This window comes from Physcomitrium patens, chromosome 24, assembly GCF_059467195.1.
Source record: "Physcomitrium patens ecotype Gransden chromosome 24, ASM5946719v1, whole genome shotgun sequence".
Lineage (NCBI taxonomy): Eukaryota > Viridiplantae > Streptophyta > Bryopsida > Funariales > Funariaceae > Physcomitrium > Physcomitrium patens.
Genome location: NC_143433.1, coordinates 14,023,714 through 14,043,737, shown reverse-complemented (window position 1 = coordinate 14,043,737; position 20,024 = coordinate 14,023,714). Strand labels below are relative to the sequence as shown.

General features: G+C 35.3%; 1 protein-coding gene and 2 non-coding genes across 4 annotated transcripts; all 3 read left to right on the top strand.

Moving 5' to 3' along the window:
• Positions 1-5,111: 5,111 nt before the first annotated feature.
• LOC112276305 (proteasome subunit alpha type-6) lies at positions 5,112-8,582 on the top strand. 2 transcript variants are annotated; one of them, XR_016500691.1, is made up of 10 exons: positions 5,112-5,290; positions 5,545-5,639; positions 5,784-5,865; positions 6,041-6,137; positions 6,636-6,694; positions 7,201-7,283; positions 7,570-7,665; positions 7,787-7,846; positions 8,114-8,211; positions 8,398-8,582. XR_016500691.1 is itself a non-coding variant. In XM_024507457.3 (9 exons), exons 1-9 carry the CDS (start codon positions 5,215-5,217, stop codon positions 8,488-8,490), a joined length of 741 nt encoding a protein of 246 aa, XP_024363225.1. In that variant the 5' UTR covers positions 5,112-5,214; the 3' UTR covers positions 8,491-8,582. The 2 variants fall into 2 exon arrangements, 1 of the variants encoding a protein (XP_024363225.1); XM_024507457.3 differs by lacking the exon at positions 8,114-8,211.
• A 1,895-nt stretch (positions 8,583-10,477) lies between these two features.
• On the top strand, positions 10,478-10,550 carry TRNAK-CUU (transfer RNA lysine (anticodon CUU)). The gene has a single exon. It is a non-coding gene; the product is annotated as a tRNA-Lys (tRNA).
• Positions 10,551-15,359: 4,809 nt separating this feature from the next.
• Positions 15,360-15,449, top strand: LOC112277069 (small nucleolar RNA R44/J54/Z268 family). Its single transcript, XR_002968250.1, has one exon. It is a non-coding gene; the product is annotated as a small nucleolar RNA R44/J54/Z268 family (small nucleolar RNA).
• The last annotated feature ends 4,575 nt before the right edge of the window (positions 15,450-20,024 follow it).

Here is a 20,024-nt window from a genome sequence, read left to right as displayed (position 1 = left end):
AGCTAATATTAGCGACATGAACATGAGGTAGGGGGGGCACTTTGGGCAAGACTTGAGAACTTCGTTCTCAATGATGGATGTGACCCATTGGCGTAACAGATGATATCGGGCGATTCGCGTGGCAATTTGTGGATGAAATTATAGTGCTTTCATCTAGTATAAGCCTAGGATGGATGAATCCTAGAGCTTCACTCACTAGGATGGATTAGTGAATGTGACAGCCTTTAAGCAGTAAACGGGTTTAGAGCCTTGGCCATTAATGGGATCCATAAAACATCGATGGCATTTTAGGAGAAAGATCCATCGAATAATGTAATTCGGTAAAAGATTACTACGTCAAAAAATATTTTGATTCATTACTCTATTTATTTTACTATCTATTGATTGTTGTATTGTCCACATTCACTGCATTTCGATCACATGATTCATTTGTTAACCATATGAATATTAATGATCGAAGTAAAAAAAAAAAAAAAAAAAAAAAAAAAACCATGAGAAACAGAATTAATAGCACAATTCTGTTGTTGAAACAACTGCAAAAATGTGGACTTCAGCTTTGTTCTTTCACGATTGCATTTACGTTTGCAAACAAGGTACTTAGCTTGCTGTGATGGTAGATCAAATTTATTGAATGTGTGTGTTGTGAAACTACACGAAACAACTGAAAAAAAACAAAACATGAAACACTCAAGGAAGATGGGCATGCGTTTACAACACCGTGCTGGAATTTTTTTGTTTACAACTTTTTTTATTTTTTAAATAACAATATTCGAACCAAGTTTCAAACTTTCATAATACTGAACACACAATCAAGTTACATGCATTTATCATATTTTGCAGCTTTGTTCCAATTTACGTCAAATGTTACAAATCATCCACCATACATTACTCATCAAAAATAAAATTATACTATTGTGCTGTTCATAAACATGTTACGATAAACTCTTGTTAAAGTTGACATTTTGTTTGAAAATGTACTCAGTACACATTTTGTACTGGTTTTAGTTTCTTAATTTTCTAAGGCAGGCTTTATCATTTGCATATCATTCACATGGAATCTTTTTTCTTTTTTCTTCACTTCGATTTTAATCTCGTTTGCACTTCGTGCAGGTGGTTATGTATTCTTTTTTGGGGGTACAATCTTTGATTGAGAATCTATGTGTTGTAAGTTTTATAAATGTTGATCAGTATTTGGTGTGATATTTCAATTGCTGCATGTTATTGAATCTTTGTAACTTTATTTCAATCAATGAAGCTAATTGGGTCACACAGTAAACTCTCACAAACACAATATATTCCCAAGTCTGTATTATACCAACTCCGTATATCAGTTGTATCAACGAGTAAACTTTAGGGATCTTCAAATGCATTTTTAAATATAAGTATAAGATTGCAAAAAAAAATTAATCTCTTTCATCCTTTAATTTTTTTATCATGCATAAATGACTCAACAGATGCAAGTAAACTTATCATGAATAATGGTCACAAATATTTTAAAGAAATTAATGCGACGTGTCTTCAACATATAAATAACATTTTAAAAATACACCAATTGAAAATTTCATTTTTGGGACCAGTGATACATATGTTAAGTAGGAAAAAGAAGTTGGGATTTTCTGAACAGTTTGAAATTCTACCAAATTGCACACAAAGGCAAAACATGAGTGTTGTTATTGAACTGAATGTGTTGTGACAATGGGAGGAGTACAAATTCGTCTTTTTACATCTCACAACGATAAATTAAAAGAACTGACTGACAACTCTGTTTTGGTGTGTGTCAGATTTCAATTTTATAGCCAACCACATTCAATGTTTTTGAACATTTACTGATGAATATGTTACCATGTGTTTGTATCTCCAATGAATGTTCATTGAAAGGTATAGCTGTAAAATTTGCCCATCTGAGATATAGTTACATATCATTCGAAAACATTTACTTCCATTAATAACAATACCAGTATCATTAATTATTTTCATGAAAGTGAGAATATTTAAGAAAACAACAAGGATTCCGTATAACAATATTGATGAATAACGTTTGAAAAGAAAAGAAAAGAAAAGAACAAATGCGTCATACATTATGAATATCTTTAAGTTGATTAAGTTGTTCGAGGCCCTTAATAGGATTAATATTCAAATTTATAAAATGCAGTGTTGGAGAACGTGGAACCACGTGTGCCAATTATTTGTCCACATTGAAATCCGGATATCACCTCCTAGTTTGAGGTCTGGCTCAATGATTGATACTGTGCTTTTGAGATCTATACCCGCTTCTCTTTGCCCCCCCCTCTTTACAACCTCTGCATGCGCCTGTACCCAGGTCTCAATGCAGACCCGATACCCTGTCAGTTTGCAAACTTATACCCGGGTCATTGATATAATACCCAGTGTACCACGAAACTTTCAACGTTCTAAAAAAGTACTTGAAAAAAGTGAACTGAAATCTGAATCAATGACGGTAATATTTCCTTACTCTCCAGCATTTGTTGGTAGATGGTGTTGTTTGATTTGCGTTGCAACGAAATGGCGGGTCGTCGATCATGCACTGCGGATTTTAACACACACACACATATATATAGATAGATAGATAGATTGGGAGAGAGAGAGAGAGAGAGAGAGAGAGATTCAAATTATTTTTCATTGCTTTCCAGGGAAGAATAGTGGCTAGAATCGGTCATCAGGTTTAGTTTTGAGCCATGTCTGTGTGCTGAGGCTTTCGTAGAGTTTATAATGCCAGCAGTTCTTTTGTCAACCGTGATGAGATGCTTTTTGGCTACCTGTGTTGGACAAATGATGACCGCAAAAATTGTTTGCACTGTTTTCTATGCGTGCAATTGCACCGAATTTAAGGTCAGGGTCTGCTTTGAGGAACATAAATTGAAGGACACGTCCCTGGTCAGAATGTTGCGGCGTGTGGTCACTCCAGTCGAAAACCAAAACAATGCATTGAGGAGTGCCAAATGGTAGGTCGTTCGTCTGCCTCTTCTGGACATTTTTATTGCGTCGATATGCACAAACTCCGCAAGTGCTGAAGTCCCCTATCTGTGCATGGACCTCGGGGCACTGGATCACGTACTGTCATTAAATGTCTATTGCACCGCCAATTAGACAATCTGGAAGTTTTTACAAGTTTATGGCTAGAGATTTTTTACTTGCGGCAGATGTTTGCCTAAATTGACTTCGTCATGAAAATCACAATTTTATTCCTTCTATCAACCTATGTGACTCGCAGTCTCTATCTCATGAAGGTGCACTTATTTTATTTATTTTGTATTTTATATTTTTATTTTCTCTTTGTTTGATGTGTTCCGATGTATGATTGGACGCCAAATGAGGTCGGGCTTCATTTAGTCCCTGATGCGTTAAGCGGGGATGAGTTCCATGTGTACACATGTCAATCCTCGTGTTTACCCACTTTTGTGTTAACGCATCTAAAGTAAATCTACTAGTGTGTTTGTCAAGAGGTTGCAGGCAGATAGTATCTTCCTCACAATTTGAGGGTCGCGTCGTGTTCGATCCCCGATCAGTTGCATAGGAATGAGCATGAATGTGGATTTTAATCGACGTGTATTCCAAAGGGCAGTCGGTGTTGCAACCTTCGGATTCAACCCACGACATTCTGTGGAACGGCTGCATCTTCGGCACAGCACGACTCGTTCTCAGCATACAAATTCACTAACAGACGAGGTGATTGCAATGCAGAATTATATGCATAACCAGGATTTCGCTGTAGTATTGTGATGTAGCCACATCAATGCATCTCGAAGATCTGTTTATTGACAATTAGCTTGCTTAATTCAGTTCTGGCGTGTGTGAGGTTTTGAAGGTTTGGACCTTGAGTCTGACATCGGCCTTTTCTCTGCCTACTTTTTAATACATATATGTTTTCACTGGTTTATAAACATTACAAATAAAATGCATGGACTTTACATCTAGGATTCTTAGAAACATACATTCGAAACTTTTAGATAAAAGTATGGACATTTCTCCAAAATTTTATGGTTACATAGTAAAGGTAATGAAATAATCTGTAATAATTCTACTTCTGGTTTACAGTGGTGATAAGAATGGAAAAGAAGTTTTCATGTCTACTTTTGAATAGAAGATATTGTCACTATTGTAGATATTTCCAATTAAATTTGTAATTTTTTAATATTATAAACATTCTATTTGTATTCCAAGATTTATGTTGTTTCTTATGTTTATTATAAATAATTGATTGAGGAGTTATACAATCCAATCATTTATTGATTTATAGTTCAAAGAAATACTTGAGTAAAATTATATAATCAAGATAAACAAAGGCATAATATAAAATTATTAATAGAAATTCATTAATATTGCAAAATCAATATTACATAATCAAATTATCTAAAACAAGTAAAAAATGGCACTGAAAAGATCAATACTAGGTAGTTGGCTTCTGTTATGGGCTTTGTAAGTGCTTTAAACAGAAAACACTACTTCAAAGAATCTGTTCAAGCCATGAGTACAATAAATAGAAAATTCTACGAATGATTATTACATTATCCTTTATTATATATGATTATTATTATTTTCTATAATTTTTTAAATAATTTTTAAAATTTTTGGTTTTTTCTTTTGAAAATTTCCAAATTTAGTTTTTTAAATTTTTTTCTTCTTTAAATTACAAATTCTATGAAATTGTAAACAAAATGATATACCTACAACTCAGAAGAGAACAATGTTCAAAGTTGAAAGTACTATGATATCCACATAAAAATCTCAGATTAGAAATAAATGCATACCACACTAACTAATACACTATTTGCACAATAATAATATATTGGCTACCAATTATTTCTTCAAGAAGTTTTTGTGAAAGAAGTAGGGAGGAACAGGTGGTACGCATCCACTATACGATCTAACCATACAAATACATACATACCACACGCATTCGTACACCAACCAGTATGTACAATAAATGACTAGTATGGATACATCACGACATGGTATTAATATACATACTGTTGCATAGTTATATACTATTACCAATACGTACATACGACGAGGGAGAGAGAGAGAGGAATTAGGGCATGTTTCGTCTTCTTCTTCTCTCATTTCATCTTATTATTATTATTATTATTATTGTTGTTGTTGTTGTTGTGTTTCACCGTCTTCGTCCTCGCAGTTTGGGTTGTAGCGAGGCGACGTGGGGCGTGGAATTGGGGTTGCAGGGAGAGCGCACTCGACATGAGTCGTGGCTCGGGAGCCGGCTACGACCGGCACATTACCATCTTCTCGCCCGAAGGCCGTCTCTACCAAGTCGGTGAGTGTGCAACAACATCATCTGAGTGAGCTGGGCCCGAGGCATCCTTCCGATCGGTCGATGCATCGGGTGGTGTTTTTGTGGAGGTGTTTGGTGACTCTCATCAGGCACTTTCGAATGAACGCCTGGCCGAGTGTTGATTTTCGGATTCTTGATTATGTCGATGACTGTGTTTTGTTTGACTGGGTGTTTTGATTGCTTGATTGATTGCTGTTGTTTTTGTTGGTGTTTTTCTTTTTCTTTTTCTTTTGTAGAGTATGCGTTTAAGGCCGTGAAGGCAGCTGGAATTACTTCCATTGGTGTTCGCGGGAAAGATTCGGTATGCTTCGTGACGCAGAAGAAAGTGCCGGTGAGTTGATTGCTCCGGTGGGTGGTGAATAGGGTTTTGAGTGCATGGTTCGTGAGAGCGATTTTCAGTTGTTGGTTTTGCTTTTTCCTCGGACTTGGTTTATTGTCGTACGTTGAACGATCCCGTGAATGATATGCTTTGCAGGATAAATTGCTTGATCAGACCAGTGTTACGCATCTTTTTGCTGTCACCAAGTTCATTGGTCTTCTTGCTACTGGCATGACTGGTGGGTCACGCTCTTACTTTGAAGCATTTTAATCTTGATAAGCATGACAAGCAGAGCAGAATGCTTTGCATTGTGTGCGAAACCCGCGGTTTGAGCTGATGATTCGATTACTGCGTCCAGATGTGTGTTCTAATTTTTATAACTTTTTGGGGATTTCTGGGGTTGGAACATGCAGCTGACGCGAAATCGTTGATAGCGCATGCTCGAAATGAGGCAGCTAATTTCAAGTTCGATTTGGGTTATGAGATACCCGTTGACTATTTGGCTAAGAGGTGAGTTTTGACTTCCGGAGCTCAGAACTTAATAAGTATGCACTCGTTTTCAGTTTGTACAGCGAGTGTACAGGTAGGATCGAGCTGGATGCCTCGTGAACTTAAAAACAGGTGAGGCAGATAATGTAGAGAGTTCCTTTGAGGTTCGAGATGCAGAGATGATCAATAGCTTGATAATTTTGCCTGATTCTCAAATTACATGGGCTCCAGAGTCTTTACTGAAATGGTTTGTGAATTACCCGGAGTGTCACTTTTGCACATATTTTCTTTGTGATATTGCACATCTACGGGGAGTGTAGTTGTGTCGACTCAGGTTTATGCTATATTTTCCTGTTTTCTCGATTTTGGCATGTTTTTCATGAATCGAGTGGCGATCTTATTCCGATTGGAGGTTCTCAATCCTTGTCCGACCGCTGAAATTTTCCTGTATAAATTTGCCTTCCCTTTCGAGTATACATCCTATAGTAATGTGGAGCTGGTCGATGTGTATGGAAACAGGATTGCTGATAAGTCACAAGTCTACACCCAGCATGCGTACATGCGGCCGCTTGGTGTCTGTGAGCACATACCTCCCTTCCCTAGTGTCATCACTTCATCTTTTATTACATGATGCTTTAGCACATGGAGAACATTAACGCTAGTTCGATACCCTGGAAAGATTTGTGTAGGAGGCTGGTGTGACTCTAAAAACGGAAGGGTTTGAGAGAGTTCGGATCATCAAGATTCAAGTGTTCTCAAAGTCGTTACAGTACAGTGATGTGTTTTTAGTTGAAGTGGGATACGTCATAGTGTTTATATTCCTTGATGCACACAAAAAATCATGAGCATCAAGTATTGACTTGATATCGACTCAAGTGTTCTTTAAATGACTCATAACGTGGATTCCCTATGCTAGGTTTAAGATAACTAGGTCGATTTATCTTCATTGTGTTCTTGAAAACAGCGTGCCAAACCCAGTCGAGTGGAGTTGCGTATTGGATTGTTTACCATGCTACTAGAGCATTGTAGCACGCTTACACCTATTACTGGTGACCGATTGTTCTCTTTTCTTGGTTCTTTGCAGCTGCTATGCTTATTGGCATTGATGATGAACAAGGTCCACAATTATATAAGTGTGACCCAGCTGGTCACTACTTCGGATACAAGGTGTGTATATTGTTGATCATACTACCGTTACCTCCTTCATTTTTAAAGCAAAGATCAGCTTCGAAGTGCTTGAACCAACTATATCAACCTCATTTGATTTCTTATCAGTTTCTGTATGCAGTTGCTCATTAAGTTATTCGTTTTTCATTTACTTTCATTTCGCCGATGGCTGTTGCCTGTAATTCTCGTGGATCTGTTAATAGCCATTCACTTTTACCTTGAGCTTCACAGAGAGGGTCCAATTAGTGTGTTTGGCCTTAACGTCACTTGGTTTCACGGAGTGCAGGCAACCAGCTCTGGTTCCAAGGAGCAAGAAGCGGTGAATTTTCTGGAAAAGAAGATCAAGAACAATCCACAACTTTCTTATGATGAGACTGTACAAGTGCGTTGCAAGCTATCACCATCGTATTCCGTGCTTTCAGTATTTGACTTTGTGGATTTGTGGCAAATTTAACGTACGTGGGTTATCTGATGTTATTGCTTGTTTTTGAGTGACTGAACAGACTGCAATTTCAGCTTTGCAATCAATTCTTTTGGAGGACTTCAAACCTACCGAGATAGAGGTGGGTCTTTCTTCGTCTTCTTGTGGTAAAGGTTGGATTTGATCTACAGATATCCTTCGATAACATCACTCAAGAAAGTAAAAAACAGATGTTCTCATAGTGGTATATAATGTTCTCAAGCCTAAAAATCATTTGCTGTTAACCTTTTTATTTTGGTTTTATTTTGTTTTTCACATTTATACAACTAGATTAACTCTATAAGTGCACGCCACGTATTACAAAGGATTTTATAACAACTTAAAATTTAGATATATTGAATGCTTCCAGATGTACTATTTTGAAGGCTTGCATTGAAGCCGAAGTAGATTTTGGAGATTGCTGGGAATGAATGTTTTCACTAGTCAACCAATGGATCTATTATTGAAGTTACGGCTGCTGAAATCGCCTGTCAATATTCTCCCAGTAGTTCAGCTTTTGAATGATTTTGGTAGCGGCTCGATACTGTCTGAATTTCAATGCCAGTCTAAGTTCTGGCACTAACTAAGGTTATCTACACACCTTAGCACAGTGCACATTCACGAGCGCTAACATTGTCTTAATGAATGATACAGGTTGGAGTTGTCAGAGCTGGTAAGCCCGAATTCCGCGTCTTGTCAACTGAAGAGATCGACGAACACCTCACAGCCATCAGTGAGCGCGACTAGTTTCAACTCAAATTAAGACGAGGATGTTGACTATTTGACCAGAGTCTATACTGGAATTAAACATGGAATGCATTTCAAATGATTTCAGTTGATCTGTGGAGGTGGTTCATATTTTCGTTTGTTGGTCTTTGGAGCACTTGAAAACATCTGTACATTGTCTCACTACTTTGTACAGGTTAACACCCCTCTTCATCCTCACTTGCTTCTTTCGAGAGTTTTATTCTCACCATAAAGCTTGCAATTTCTTCTGACATGTTTTTCTTTGGGGCATTTTTGTGATTTAAGATGTAGTGATTCGGGCTTGGCTAGTTGGTCTCAGCCAGCACGTGTAAACCGGGCTAAGCTGAAAAACCTCGATGCATTACGAATTTCCACTTTTTTCTCCATTATCTAATGAGATGTTTGAGGTGAGGGTCGTCTCTGATGAGGAGCTGCTCAGCACCATCGATACCGATGCTATCTCCGAACTCCTTTGGAAGCCCCGTTTTGCTTTGTAGGTAGCTTACTTGGGGAATCACTCTTGTTTCTTTACGTTTAGCGTAAAATGTGAACTAAATCATGACCATAAATTGGTTGGAATATTTAAATATCCAAGCATGGCTTTTAAAATTGATTATAGATTTATAGCAGTTGGTTTGATGAAAGAATTGAAAAGTTTTGAAATTAGGGATTGAAGATGAACAAGTACACTTAGTTGTACTGTTGCCATAAATGCATCATGTTTCAATTTTTTTTTGTTGTGGTTTCAAATATAACCAAATATACAATGTAAGTGATTCTACATTTACGACTATGATATGCAGTCAGTACATTTATATATTGATATTAGTAGCAAGACATTACTGAGAAACAATCTAATGGACTAAGATTTAATAGTGTTCCATTTATTTATACACATTCATCTATTTAAAACATTTATTTAATAAACATTGTGGATGTGCATAAATAGTCGCTTAGTTTTCAATGTTTTATAAAATAGAATACATTTTGAAGCTTTTAAGATAGACTTCTTATAATCAAATGTAGCTTATAACACAGATAACAGAAACATAGAAAATACAAATGTTGATGATTAAACAATGATTTAAAAAGCCTATTACTTCACAAGAATAGACATCTATAGAATTTTCATGCTTAGAATAATAATTCATATAACATAAAAAAATGTATTCTATAAATCTTATATTATATCTATCATATCAACTATTTTACAAATTTGGAGTAAAGAAGATAATAGACTCTTATTGCAATTAAAGAGAACATTAATAAATGAATAACTTTCAAACCTCAACCAACATTAAGATTTGTACAATTTTTTGACTTTACTTACAACAAAGTATGAATGTAACATACATCAACACATAATGCTTTTACACATATTGATAAATTTATATAGTATTAATTTAATTAAATTTATTACTACTATTATTATTTATTATTTAGTTTAAAATAAATCTAGTAGATATTATAGAAGAAAAAAATGTTAAAAGAAATATAAGTACAATTTCTGAAAGCTATTATAATCTATTACACCTTAAAAATATACCATACAATATGATGCAATCAAACAATATATTTTTAAAAAGCCATTAACTTTTTACTCACTTAGAATTAGAAACTGCACTTTCAAGCAAAAAACAACAACATCAAACATTATATATATATATATATATATATATATATATATTTCTTTTAAGGACAAAATGTAGACAATTGATTTTTGAAGATTAAATAATAGTATACTAGACATTAAAAAATTTAAGAACATTTAATCTAAGAAAGAATTTTTAAACTACAAACAAATACTATAAAGTATTACAAATATAATTTGGTGGAGTTAAAAGTACTAATTACATTTGAGATCCTTGCAGTTGCCCGCGAACATGGTGCGCAAGCGGTCAAAGGTAGAAGAGTAAAATTTGAGAGAGTAAATTCAAAATTATGCCATAACCCCACAAAATTTTGACTTCTAACTCCGGAAGCAGCTGCCGTCCTAGCTCAGTTGGTAGAGCGCAAGGCTCTTAACCTTGTGGTCCAGGGTTCGAGCCCCTGGGGTGGCGTGTCTCACACGTTGCTCTGCAGTCTGCTTGCAGAAATTACGCCAAGATTATAATGTACAGTGGGGTACAGAAATAATTCGAAGTTTTTTTCAAAGTGAATCAGTGTTAGAAATCACTGAACTTCAAAAAGCTCCAGCAGTGTCAAAAATGAACGCATTTTTGAGCAGTAAAATGCATTGCGAAGATAGTAGAATCTAGTTTCATGGTGTAACAAGTTTGCATTATAAAGTTGTGAAAATATACATCAAGAGAGCTTTTTGTTACATACTATCTACCATCTCGTACTACCACCCCTAGCTGCAATCACCGCTTGCATCCTATAAGGCATAGTGGAAATCAATGTACGAAGCCACTCTATAGATATGGTATCCCATACGGATTGAATTTTTTCTATCATTTCTAGCTTACTATTAGGTCTACTATGATGTTTGAGCAAATCTTTTACAACCATCCAAACGTTCTCTATTGGATTCAAGTCCGGTGAATTGGCAGGCCAAAACAACTTTTCTATACCATGAGCACGTCTCCATTGCAGTGGCAATGAGCTACGGTGGACTGGAGCGCCATCCTCCATCAATATCAATTGCTCAGGGTCATCATGTAAGAAATAAAAGCCACTTAATACTCCTTCATAAACAATAGGGACAAAATCCCTTGCTGATCTCTTATCTAAAGGAATGATGACCAATGGAGACTTATCAAAGCCAGTAAAGGCACCCCAAACCATCACTGAACTATGTCCAGACTTAAAACTTGGTGCTATACAATCCCAATTATATTTTTCGTACGCCTTCCGCCACACTCTAATTTGCTGTGGATTTTTGCCAGTTTCGAATGACGACTCATCCGTCCAAATAATATTACACCAATCTTCAAACGTCCAACTCTCATAAGCACGTGCAAATGCAAGCCTATCTGCTTTATGTTTGACATTCAAATAGGGCTTTTTAGGTGCTATACAATTTCTAAAACCAAGCTCACAGAGGTAGAATCGAACAGTAGTTCGGGAAACACTCACCAAGTTTGCAAGTTCTACCAGAGTATGCCTTCTATTTGAACTGACAGCATGACATAACACCCGAAAATCCCGCTCAGACAACTTCTTGGGTCTGCCACATTGTGATTTCAACGACTCCAGACTTCCATGGACCTTCCAATGACTCAAGATAGTTGAAATGGTGGAACAAGGAGCACTGAAGACTTCTGCAATGTCCTTATACTTCATCCCAGCCTTCCTCATCCCCACAATCTGATTCTTCTGCATAGGGGACAATGTTCTGTACTTCATGGTGCTTGCTGTAAGCCTTCAAATAGCACAAACCAACTTCTAGTTTGACGGAGAGGAGTCACTGAAGCTAACGATGTCCAAAACCAAAAAAGAACACTTCTAAAATCTGTATGTGCTTCACAATCTCAATCTGTGGCAGTGCAATGTGCTTCACATCTTCAGATGGATTATATAAGTCACCTCATCCAAGCATTCTATGCTATCACTCCATTTTGCTGGCTGCATGCATGCCTAATTGCAACTGTGATTTTTTAGCTCACCTAACCACTTCCACATTAATCATCACATTTGCAATCTGCTTTTGAAGACACATGGCTAATTACATGCAATTAGACACCTCTTGCACTCCAAAAATAGATGGCCAAGTGTCGGGGAAAAATTCCTTCCAACATGATCACAACATTCAATTGAACAACAAGATTTTTTTAGCAAAAGTGGTGCTCTAGAAAAAAATTCGAATTATTTCTGTACCCCACTGTACATTTCCATCGCTGCGCGATTCTCCGGAACCGGTCGGTGGTGCGACTTTTATTTCTGGAAGAACCTCGTGCGCGCCGCTTTGTGCAGACCGACCCTCTCTCCTACGCACTTTGCACAGCTCAGCTCACACCCAGATGTGTCTTTCGATCCAGGATCTCGATACTCCGATCAGGTGCAAGGACGGCACCGTTACGGACGTTGCACCCTGGAATGCCTGACTCAAATACGTCCCTCGATACGCAGCATCTCTCTGCCGCACGTGATGCATTTTGCTTGTCCGGCGAGAATGCAAGCTTGCGACAGCCTCAGGAGGGTGGTCTTCCTTTGGCACAAGTCGTGAACCTGGCTCAACGTGGGTGAGAGGGTTTCCACTTCATGACTATCCCCACCCTCTACATCCATTCATTCTTATTTTTCACATTTTGCCAACTAGACACCTTACAAGCTGTCTACACATGTGATTACTAAAAAAAATGCAAAAGGTCACAACTTCCAAAATTAGTCATTGGTTGAAATCAAGAGGTTTTACTTGGTTGACTATCTACTTACAAAAATCAGCTAAGAAAAATTCTAATCAATTCATTGGATATATATCTAATGTGTCTATAAAATAAAAATAAAAACTTGACACAAATATATTGTTTGATGCGCATGATCTCTTACATGCAATGTACTATGCATGTCCAACAAACATACAAGGTTGCAACATCAAGAGATCTGTCTTCTTGGCACAAGTAGTGAATCAAGTTGAACGTGGGTGAGATGGCTTCTACTTCAAATTTAGCTATACAGATTTATATAATTAATATCACAATTTAGCTATACATTCTAATTACAATATTCTTCCATTAATCAATATCATTTATTGTAGTTTTTTTATTTTATTTATTCAAGGTTGTTAATCATTAGTAGTCGCACATTAAAAGCACAATAGAAATCACCCTTCTCAGATCCCACAATCTAGAGTGGTTGCTTCCACCATAGCAACCATGTGGCTCTTTTGGCTATGTGGCCTTGCCTTGTTCAATCATCTATAATTATGTGGCCTTTTTGGCCACTTGACCTTTGTTACTAACCTCTATTAATTAAGAAAATATAATGTAAATTAATTAGTTATTAAAAATCAAAGGATTTTAATTATGATTAAAAAACAAAGTTATATTCCAAAAGTTTGACTAATTACTGGACATTACTAGTTTTTGGAGAATTAATTAATGAAAGGAATACTATATATATATATATATATATGTATATATTTGCTTATTAAACTTTTGGTTGGATTTTTATATAATTAAAACATTCAACTTTTGTAATTGGTTTAAATAAAAATCCTTATTTGGGTAGTTTTCTACTTAGGAAAATCAACAAATAAGCCCTTAAAAAAATAAAAAATAGAATGTGTTTTTTTTCCTACATGACATGAATAATGTTATATTTTAGAGGTAGTTTTTACAAAATTCACAAAGACATGTCAAAATTGTTTAAAACAATTTATTTATTTATTAATTGAGAAAATACTTATCAACCTTTTAAAATTGTTTAAAATAATTTAATTTTTTAGCTTATTTTTAATAAATTATAAAATAAAGACACTTGTTTCTATATTAAGATTTTTTTTTCAAAGAATATCTTTTAGTTTTCATACACAACAACACTCAATATATGTGATATTTTTGTTTCTAAGAAGAATTTTTGCAACTCAAAAAATTTACTCATGATTTTTTTCACAAACATAGATATTTTATAAACAAAGATTTTATAATTAATTATTCTTCTTGTACAAGAAATAAAATATAGATTGGCTACATTTAAGTTTATTTTATTTTGTAATGAATATTTAATTTATACATATTCTATTAAAAAGATTGTAAAATTTTATTATTATACTGTATTAAAAATTTAAGAAAACTCATTTAATTAAGTTTCTATTTAAAATATCATTTTGGTATAAGATATCATATAGGTTTATTTTTCTTTTAATTATTTTTCAAATCATAAAACATTTTCTGCAAGCGTCATGTATCTAAGTAGTTTTACATTTAAAATAAATGCAATAACCATAACAGTGTGGCTGTAAAAACCATTACTAAAATGAGTCTTTATTATATATAATGACCACATATGAAATATCATCAAATCAAATCAAATCCTTATTTGAAATGCCAAATTTTGCATTCAAACTCTTAATAAAAATCTAAATCTTTAAAGAACAATTCTACATCTTGGTTAACATTACATCCTTCTTTATCTAGTGCAACACTATTGTTTTCTTTTACAATAATGTATTGAAAATTTTTGCACTCATGTTAAAAAACATGTTTAGATCACTACCTCTAGTTGCATGGCCCGAAAACTTTTGTGAAAGACCAACCACCTGAAGCAATTGGGGTTCGGCTGCACAACACTGCTTGCCAGAGGGAATGGTGGCTAGAACTCGCAGACTCCTCCATTTTAAGGCTGCCAACCTTGTCACATCCCCACGCTCCCCTACTTGCACCGCTAGGTTCTCCTTAACTCCTCCGCCCGCCCGCCCCCCCTCCCCCCTCCTCTCCCTTGTGTCCTCCCCAGTCCTCCCCGCGTTCCCAATAGATTTTGTAACGGCAAGGATTGAATCTAGAGATTTCACGACTGAGATTCTTTGAGCCAATCCATTTAGTTGGGAGGTTTTTGCGATATGTAGTGACAAGGCTTGCAGAGTCCATGCAAGGCTTACATGAGTTTTGGCAAATATATTTACAGAGGAAGGGTGGGGATATGGGGTATCCAGTTAGAGTGTTGGGGAGGTAGGGGTGTGCTCGTGGCTGGGTGTTGGGGGATTGTGTCTGGGTCTTGTGGTGCATGGTCAGTACAGGCTTGTCTATCTGATCCTTGGTTAAGGCCGTGCCAAAGGATCCGTTCCTTGAAGCAAGACAATAAGGGGGAAGATGCTTAGGAAACTTGTTCCATCTATGCGGCCTTTGCTATGTCGTGGTTGATTAGTTGGTTCAACCGGGGTACAATGGGCTGCTGACAGCGAAGGTGTGAGCGGTGCCTGGCTGGGAGCAGCAGATGATGAGAAAAAAGAATAGGGACATCTTACACGCCCTTCTGGGATGTGATGACGTATTCTATAGGGATCTCTATGATGCTATCGAATGCGCGTGGGAGAGCGGGGGGTTGGGTGTTAGAGGTGAAGCGTAGCCGTGGAAACCGCGCGTGTGTCTTGTTCGAGGTTCCCCGTGACGACGACATTAGATGACGAATCTGAGATTAGAGAGCGAGCGAAGGTGAGCGGAGCAGTTAATGCGATGTGTTATCTATTTTTGGGCGAAGCTGCCGGAGCTTAGCAGCCGTTGGCGTGCCAGTTTCTCTTAAGCACAATTGAGACATTTGTCTGAGTGAACGTCGTAGTGATTAGCGGATGCAGGTGTGTTGTGGTTCCGCATGGCCGCACGTAGACGGTAAACAGGATACATAGAAGCCGGGTAAGATGGATGAAGACAATGCAAATGGTTGGCGCACAAGTTTTATCGTCGTGGTCATGTGCGTGCTGCGCGAGGTTGGGCGTCACGGAATTGTTTAATTGGTCGGACACTGGTAACGACACGCAATCTTGGTTGCAGGAGGGAAATTTAAACGCGCGGTGAGTGGATACGGTAATTGCCGCATCGGAGAGGATTACACTCCTGGTCCAAATTACTTCTGAGACCGCAGATGTGAGGTTCATGAGAAAATTAAGAATACAAACAACGAAATAACCCGTTAGAACTGCAACGGGACCCGAGTGTGCCCCAATCCGATCGGCAAGCAATCAATCTAATACAACCCTGGAACTGAGCTTGCCTTCTGATTGTACATGTAACCCCGCCGTTGTCGTCGCGCATTGGAGGGTGAGCATCTAGTCAACCGCAAACCAGGTTTAGAATTTCGCAGTTGCATTGGCAGTGCGTAGTGTATTCTTGACTAACCAGTCGGAGAGTAGATCACTGGATTCACTTTTCGGAGCTAGGAATCCAAACACATACAAAGATGAACAGGGGGAGCGCCTTACTGCCGAAGTAATGCACAATAGAATAGCGAGTCTCTGAAGAGAATTCATTGCAATGTAGTTAGGAGTTTGAAGGTAGATGTTGATCACGTTGTTTTGATGCAAACTTCCCATCCGTGGTTTTCTTCAATTTATTTTGTAATTTCGCCGTCGCCTTATTCTTCTACAGAATTATTGTGCAACGATAAAATTTGTATCTTGTGGTATGTTATTGCAATCAAGCTCAATACTAGTCCATTGTACCCAACAGTTTGAAAACAATAATGAATTTGATTGCATTAGAGGGTATGGGCAATATCAAAATTCCAACATGGATTTCATTGAAAAAAATATTGAATTCGTTTTGAATTATCATGCTGCACATTGTAGCTAGGTTAGAACTAGTCTTGGATGAAGTGATGAAGAACAATTTCTTCTTTGAACTAAAATTTTGTTTAGCAACAAGCACATAAGCTCATGAATGAATGAGGTGGTAATTTTGAGTTGTTGTGACTAATCCAAACACAAAGAAGAAGAAGTAGAAACAAAACTAAGAAGAAGAAAGAATCATCTTAATTGACTACATCAATTTTTTAATTTCTTAATATATGACCAATTTTGTTTGTTAATAGAATACCATATCGAAAGGCATAATATATTTAATAATGCAAGGGCATGCTATTTAAAAAATATACACAAAAGAAATAGAATAGCATTTATAAACAATACCACACACATATTTTCATTGAAAGACAATACATTATTTCTTAAAAATACAAAAAATGAACTAAGAATAATTTCCTTATAAACAAAGACAAGTTTGCTCTTATATAATATTGCATGAATGAGAAGATACATAAAAAAAGTACAAAATATACATATTAACGACTAAAAAGATACAATTAACAATATAAAGATGGATTTAGTAATAATTAAAATTCCAAGTGATATTGCCAAACGAAAATAGCATGATACAAGAGTATATAATGAGAATGGTGCTATAAAAGATCCAAGTCAAGATACATATATATTGGCCTTACCATTAATATCTACAAGTTCAAATACAAAGTTTAGGATAAAAGTTTTAATAATTTTAGAACTAAGATCTAATTCTATAGTAGTAGATTTAAATCTAGTTTCATCAATGAATCATACAAATATAAAAGAAAGAAACAAGTGTTGAAGCTAAATATTAGTAAGATCACTAAAGCAATATTAAATTCAATGTACATTATAACAAATCAATCTACAAAAATAATGTTAGCATTCAAGAGACTAATACTATAGTAGATTTGCTTTATATAAAAGGATCTTGTGAAAAATATTACAATTTCACAACCACATATGTAAATAAAAGGACTTTATCAACAACTAGAATTTTAGTACAACAAGGTATAAGACAAGTCTCAATATTAACAATATGCACGGCAACACTTTATAATCAATAAGTAGTCCTTGTTAACACTAACAAATATCATAGTATATTTTTGTCCATAAAGGATCCAATTATTAACAATAAGTAATCCAATTCATCTTAATACAACCTCCAATGGACTAAACAATGATCTTAAATTGTAGATTGTGCTCAAAATGTAATGTAGTTCAAGGAAAAGAAAAGAGTCTCTTGGAAAAATATAGTGTCTATGGCTAAAAATAGAATAAAAGAATACACAGTTTTTTCAATTTTTTTCAAATATAAAAAGGTTTCCAAATGAACTAAGTTAAATACTTTAGATTGAATCCCACTCTTTAATAGAATTGAAACAATTTGGAAAGTAGACTATCATACTATCCTATTTATTATCATTTTTCTAGCACTATTAAAATCTTCTTCAAATGAGGTTGGTCTTAATAGAAGCACAACACCAGATGAATCAATCTTTTAAGGAAGTCAACTTTCAACTCCAAGAAATAAAGTAGAAGAAGAATTATCAATTAGGTAGATGGATTTCTACCCTTCAACAAACTTCTTTTTACCAATCAACCACCACATTTTTGTCACAAATCCAATTCAAATAATCTAAGCTTTTTTGAAAGATTACAAAGAATAGCACTTGTTAACTAAAAAATTTCCTTTTTTCCAACCAAATTCAATCTGATCTCCCTTTCCAAAGTTGCTCATCCAAATTTTCTTGGCAACAAACCTTTCTAGACAAAAATCTTCATCACTTCTTCAATATTTCTTAAATCTTTTTAATCTTTATCTTTTTAAAAATCTAACTAAAATATATTTTTTTTACAAGAAATTTTGCTCCAAATGAAGGTGTATAATTTGAGATATGTCTCTCCAAAAACCACTAATTGAAACTATTAAGTTGTCAAATATCTTTCTACATAAGCAAACAATCAAAATTCAAGGCATGTATTGGAAGGGAGAGGAGGAGAAGAGATGAAAATTAGAACATATTTGAGGTTGACATGACTTTCTTGTGCAAAAGAAGGCATAGGAGTCATAGAATAAAAGAAGAGGGGCAAATTTTCAAGAAGGGAGGGACAAATTTCTAGAGAAGTAGCGATTTTAGATATGCTATGGTTTTTTTAGAAGTTTCTCTCTTGTAAGTGTGAATTTTTGGATGAAATATTAGTAATAAAATCCTTGAGTTACAAGCTTTTTAACAAGATAAATATTGCTTTATTTGTAGTTTTAAAGAATTCGTTGTGAGTTTTAAAAAATTAGAAGATTTTAGCTATAGAGTTCTGATGTTTGGAGTCTAGGTGCTACGTCTAGTATAGTGGCTAGAATATTGGATAGATTGAAGAATATACCTTCATAGCATTTCTGTAATGCAATTGCTTTGGAAAGAAGAAAAAATAAAATAAAATAAAATCCATAGCTGCAATAATAGAAATAACTAGTTTAATTACATGCAAGTGATAGACATCAGAGTTGGAGTAGGTTGCCTTGCACTTGCACCATCACCAATGCTGATATGTGACTTCTTTATGAGCCACTTTTGTAATACTGCCTTGAGTTTGACATACCATCATAGTAGTCGAGTTCACTTGTGCTACCTAGTAGGTGGGCACTAAATGCAACATGTTAGATCAACCAAATGCATTAATATTATATAATAGAGCTCCAAAAAATAGAAGGTTAGATTAAGTTAGTGTAGACAAAGGTAGAAGTACAAAAAATGCAACGACAATATTTATATGTGGCTGTGGACAAGGAAACATGAATAGTGAAGGAGCATGTATAGAAAAGAGCAATGAAGTAAATGTGGTGTGCAAATTTGCAAAAAAAAAGAAAAAAAGAAAAAAAGAGAAGAATAATGAAATAGAAAGAAAAGAGATGTTTGTGATAAGGCAAGCAAGTCTTTGACAAATTTTGTTAGATGTATAATTGCTTCTTTAAGAAGCTTCAAGGATGTTTTTAAACACAATTAGATATTTAGACTTTTATAGATATGCTATATTAATATTAAAAATTATTCTATAGGTTTTTTACTTTTAAAAATCCATATTGAAAGTAATTTATAATTTGATGCTTAGCCTATAAGTCTTGTACTTTTTAGGAATCTTCAAGAAAATATTTATGATAGCTAGTATATATGGAGGCAATGGTAAAATTATTCTTATTCTTATCAATTTATCTTTTCAAAGATTTTTTATTACAAATAAAAATATATTTAAAAATAAATTTCTATACCATTAAGATTCAAAGTTTTGTTGGTAGCTAATTTTTTTATTTCTTCTTAAA

Coding starts and splice junctions, on each gene's coding strand:
- LOC112276305 (XM_024507457.3), top strand. CDS start 5,215: ATGAGTCGTGGCTCGGGAGCCGGCTACGACCGGCACATTACCATCTTC. Junction 5,640..5,783: donor TGACGCAGAAGAAAGTGCCG/GTGAGTTGATTG, acceptor TATGCTTTGCAG/GATAAATTGCTTGATCAGAC. Junction 5,866..6,040: donor TCTTGCTACTGGCATGACTG/GTGGGTCACGCT, acceptor TGGAACATGCAG/CTGACGCGAAATCGTTGATA.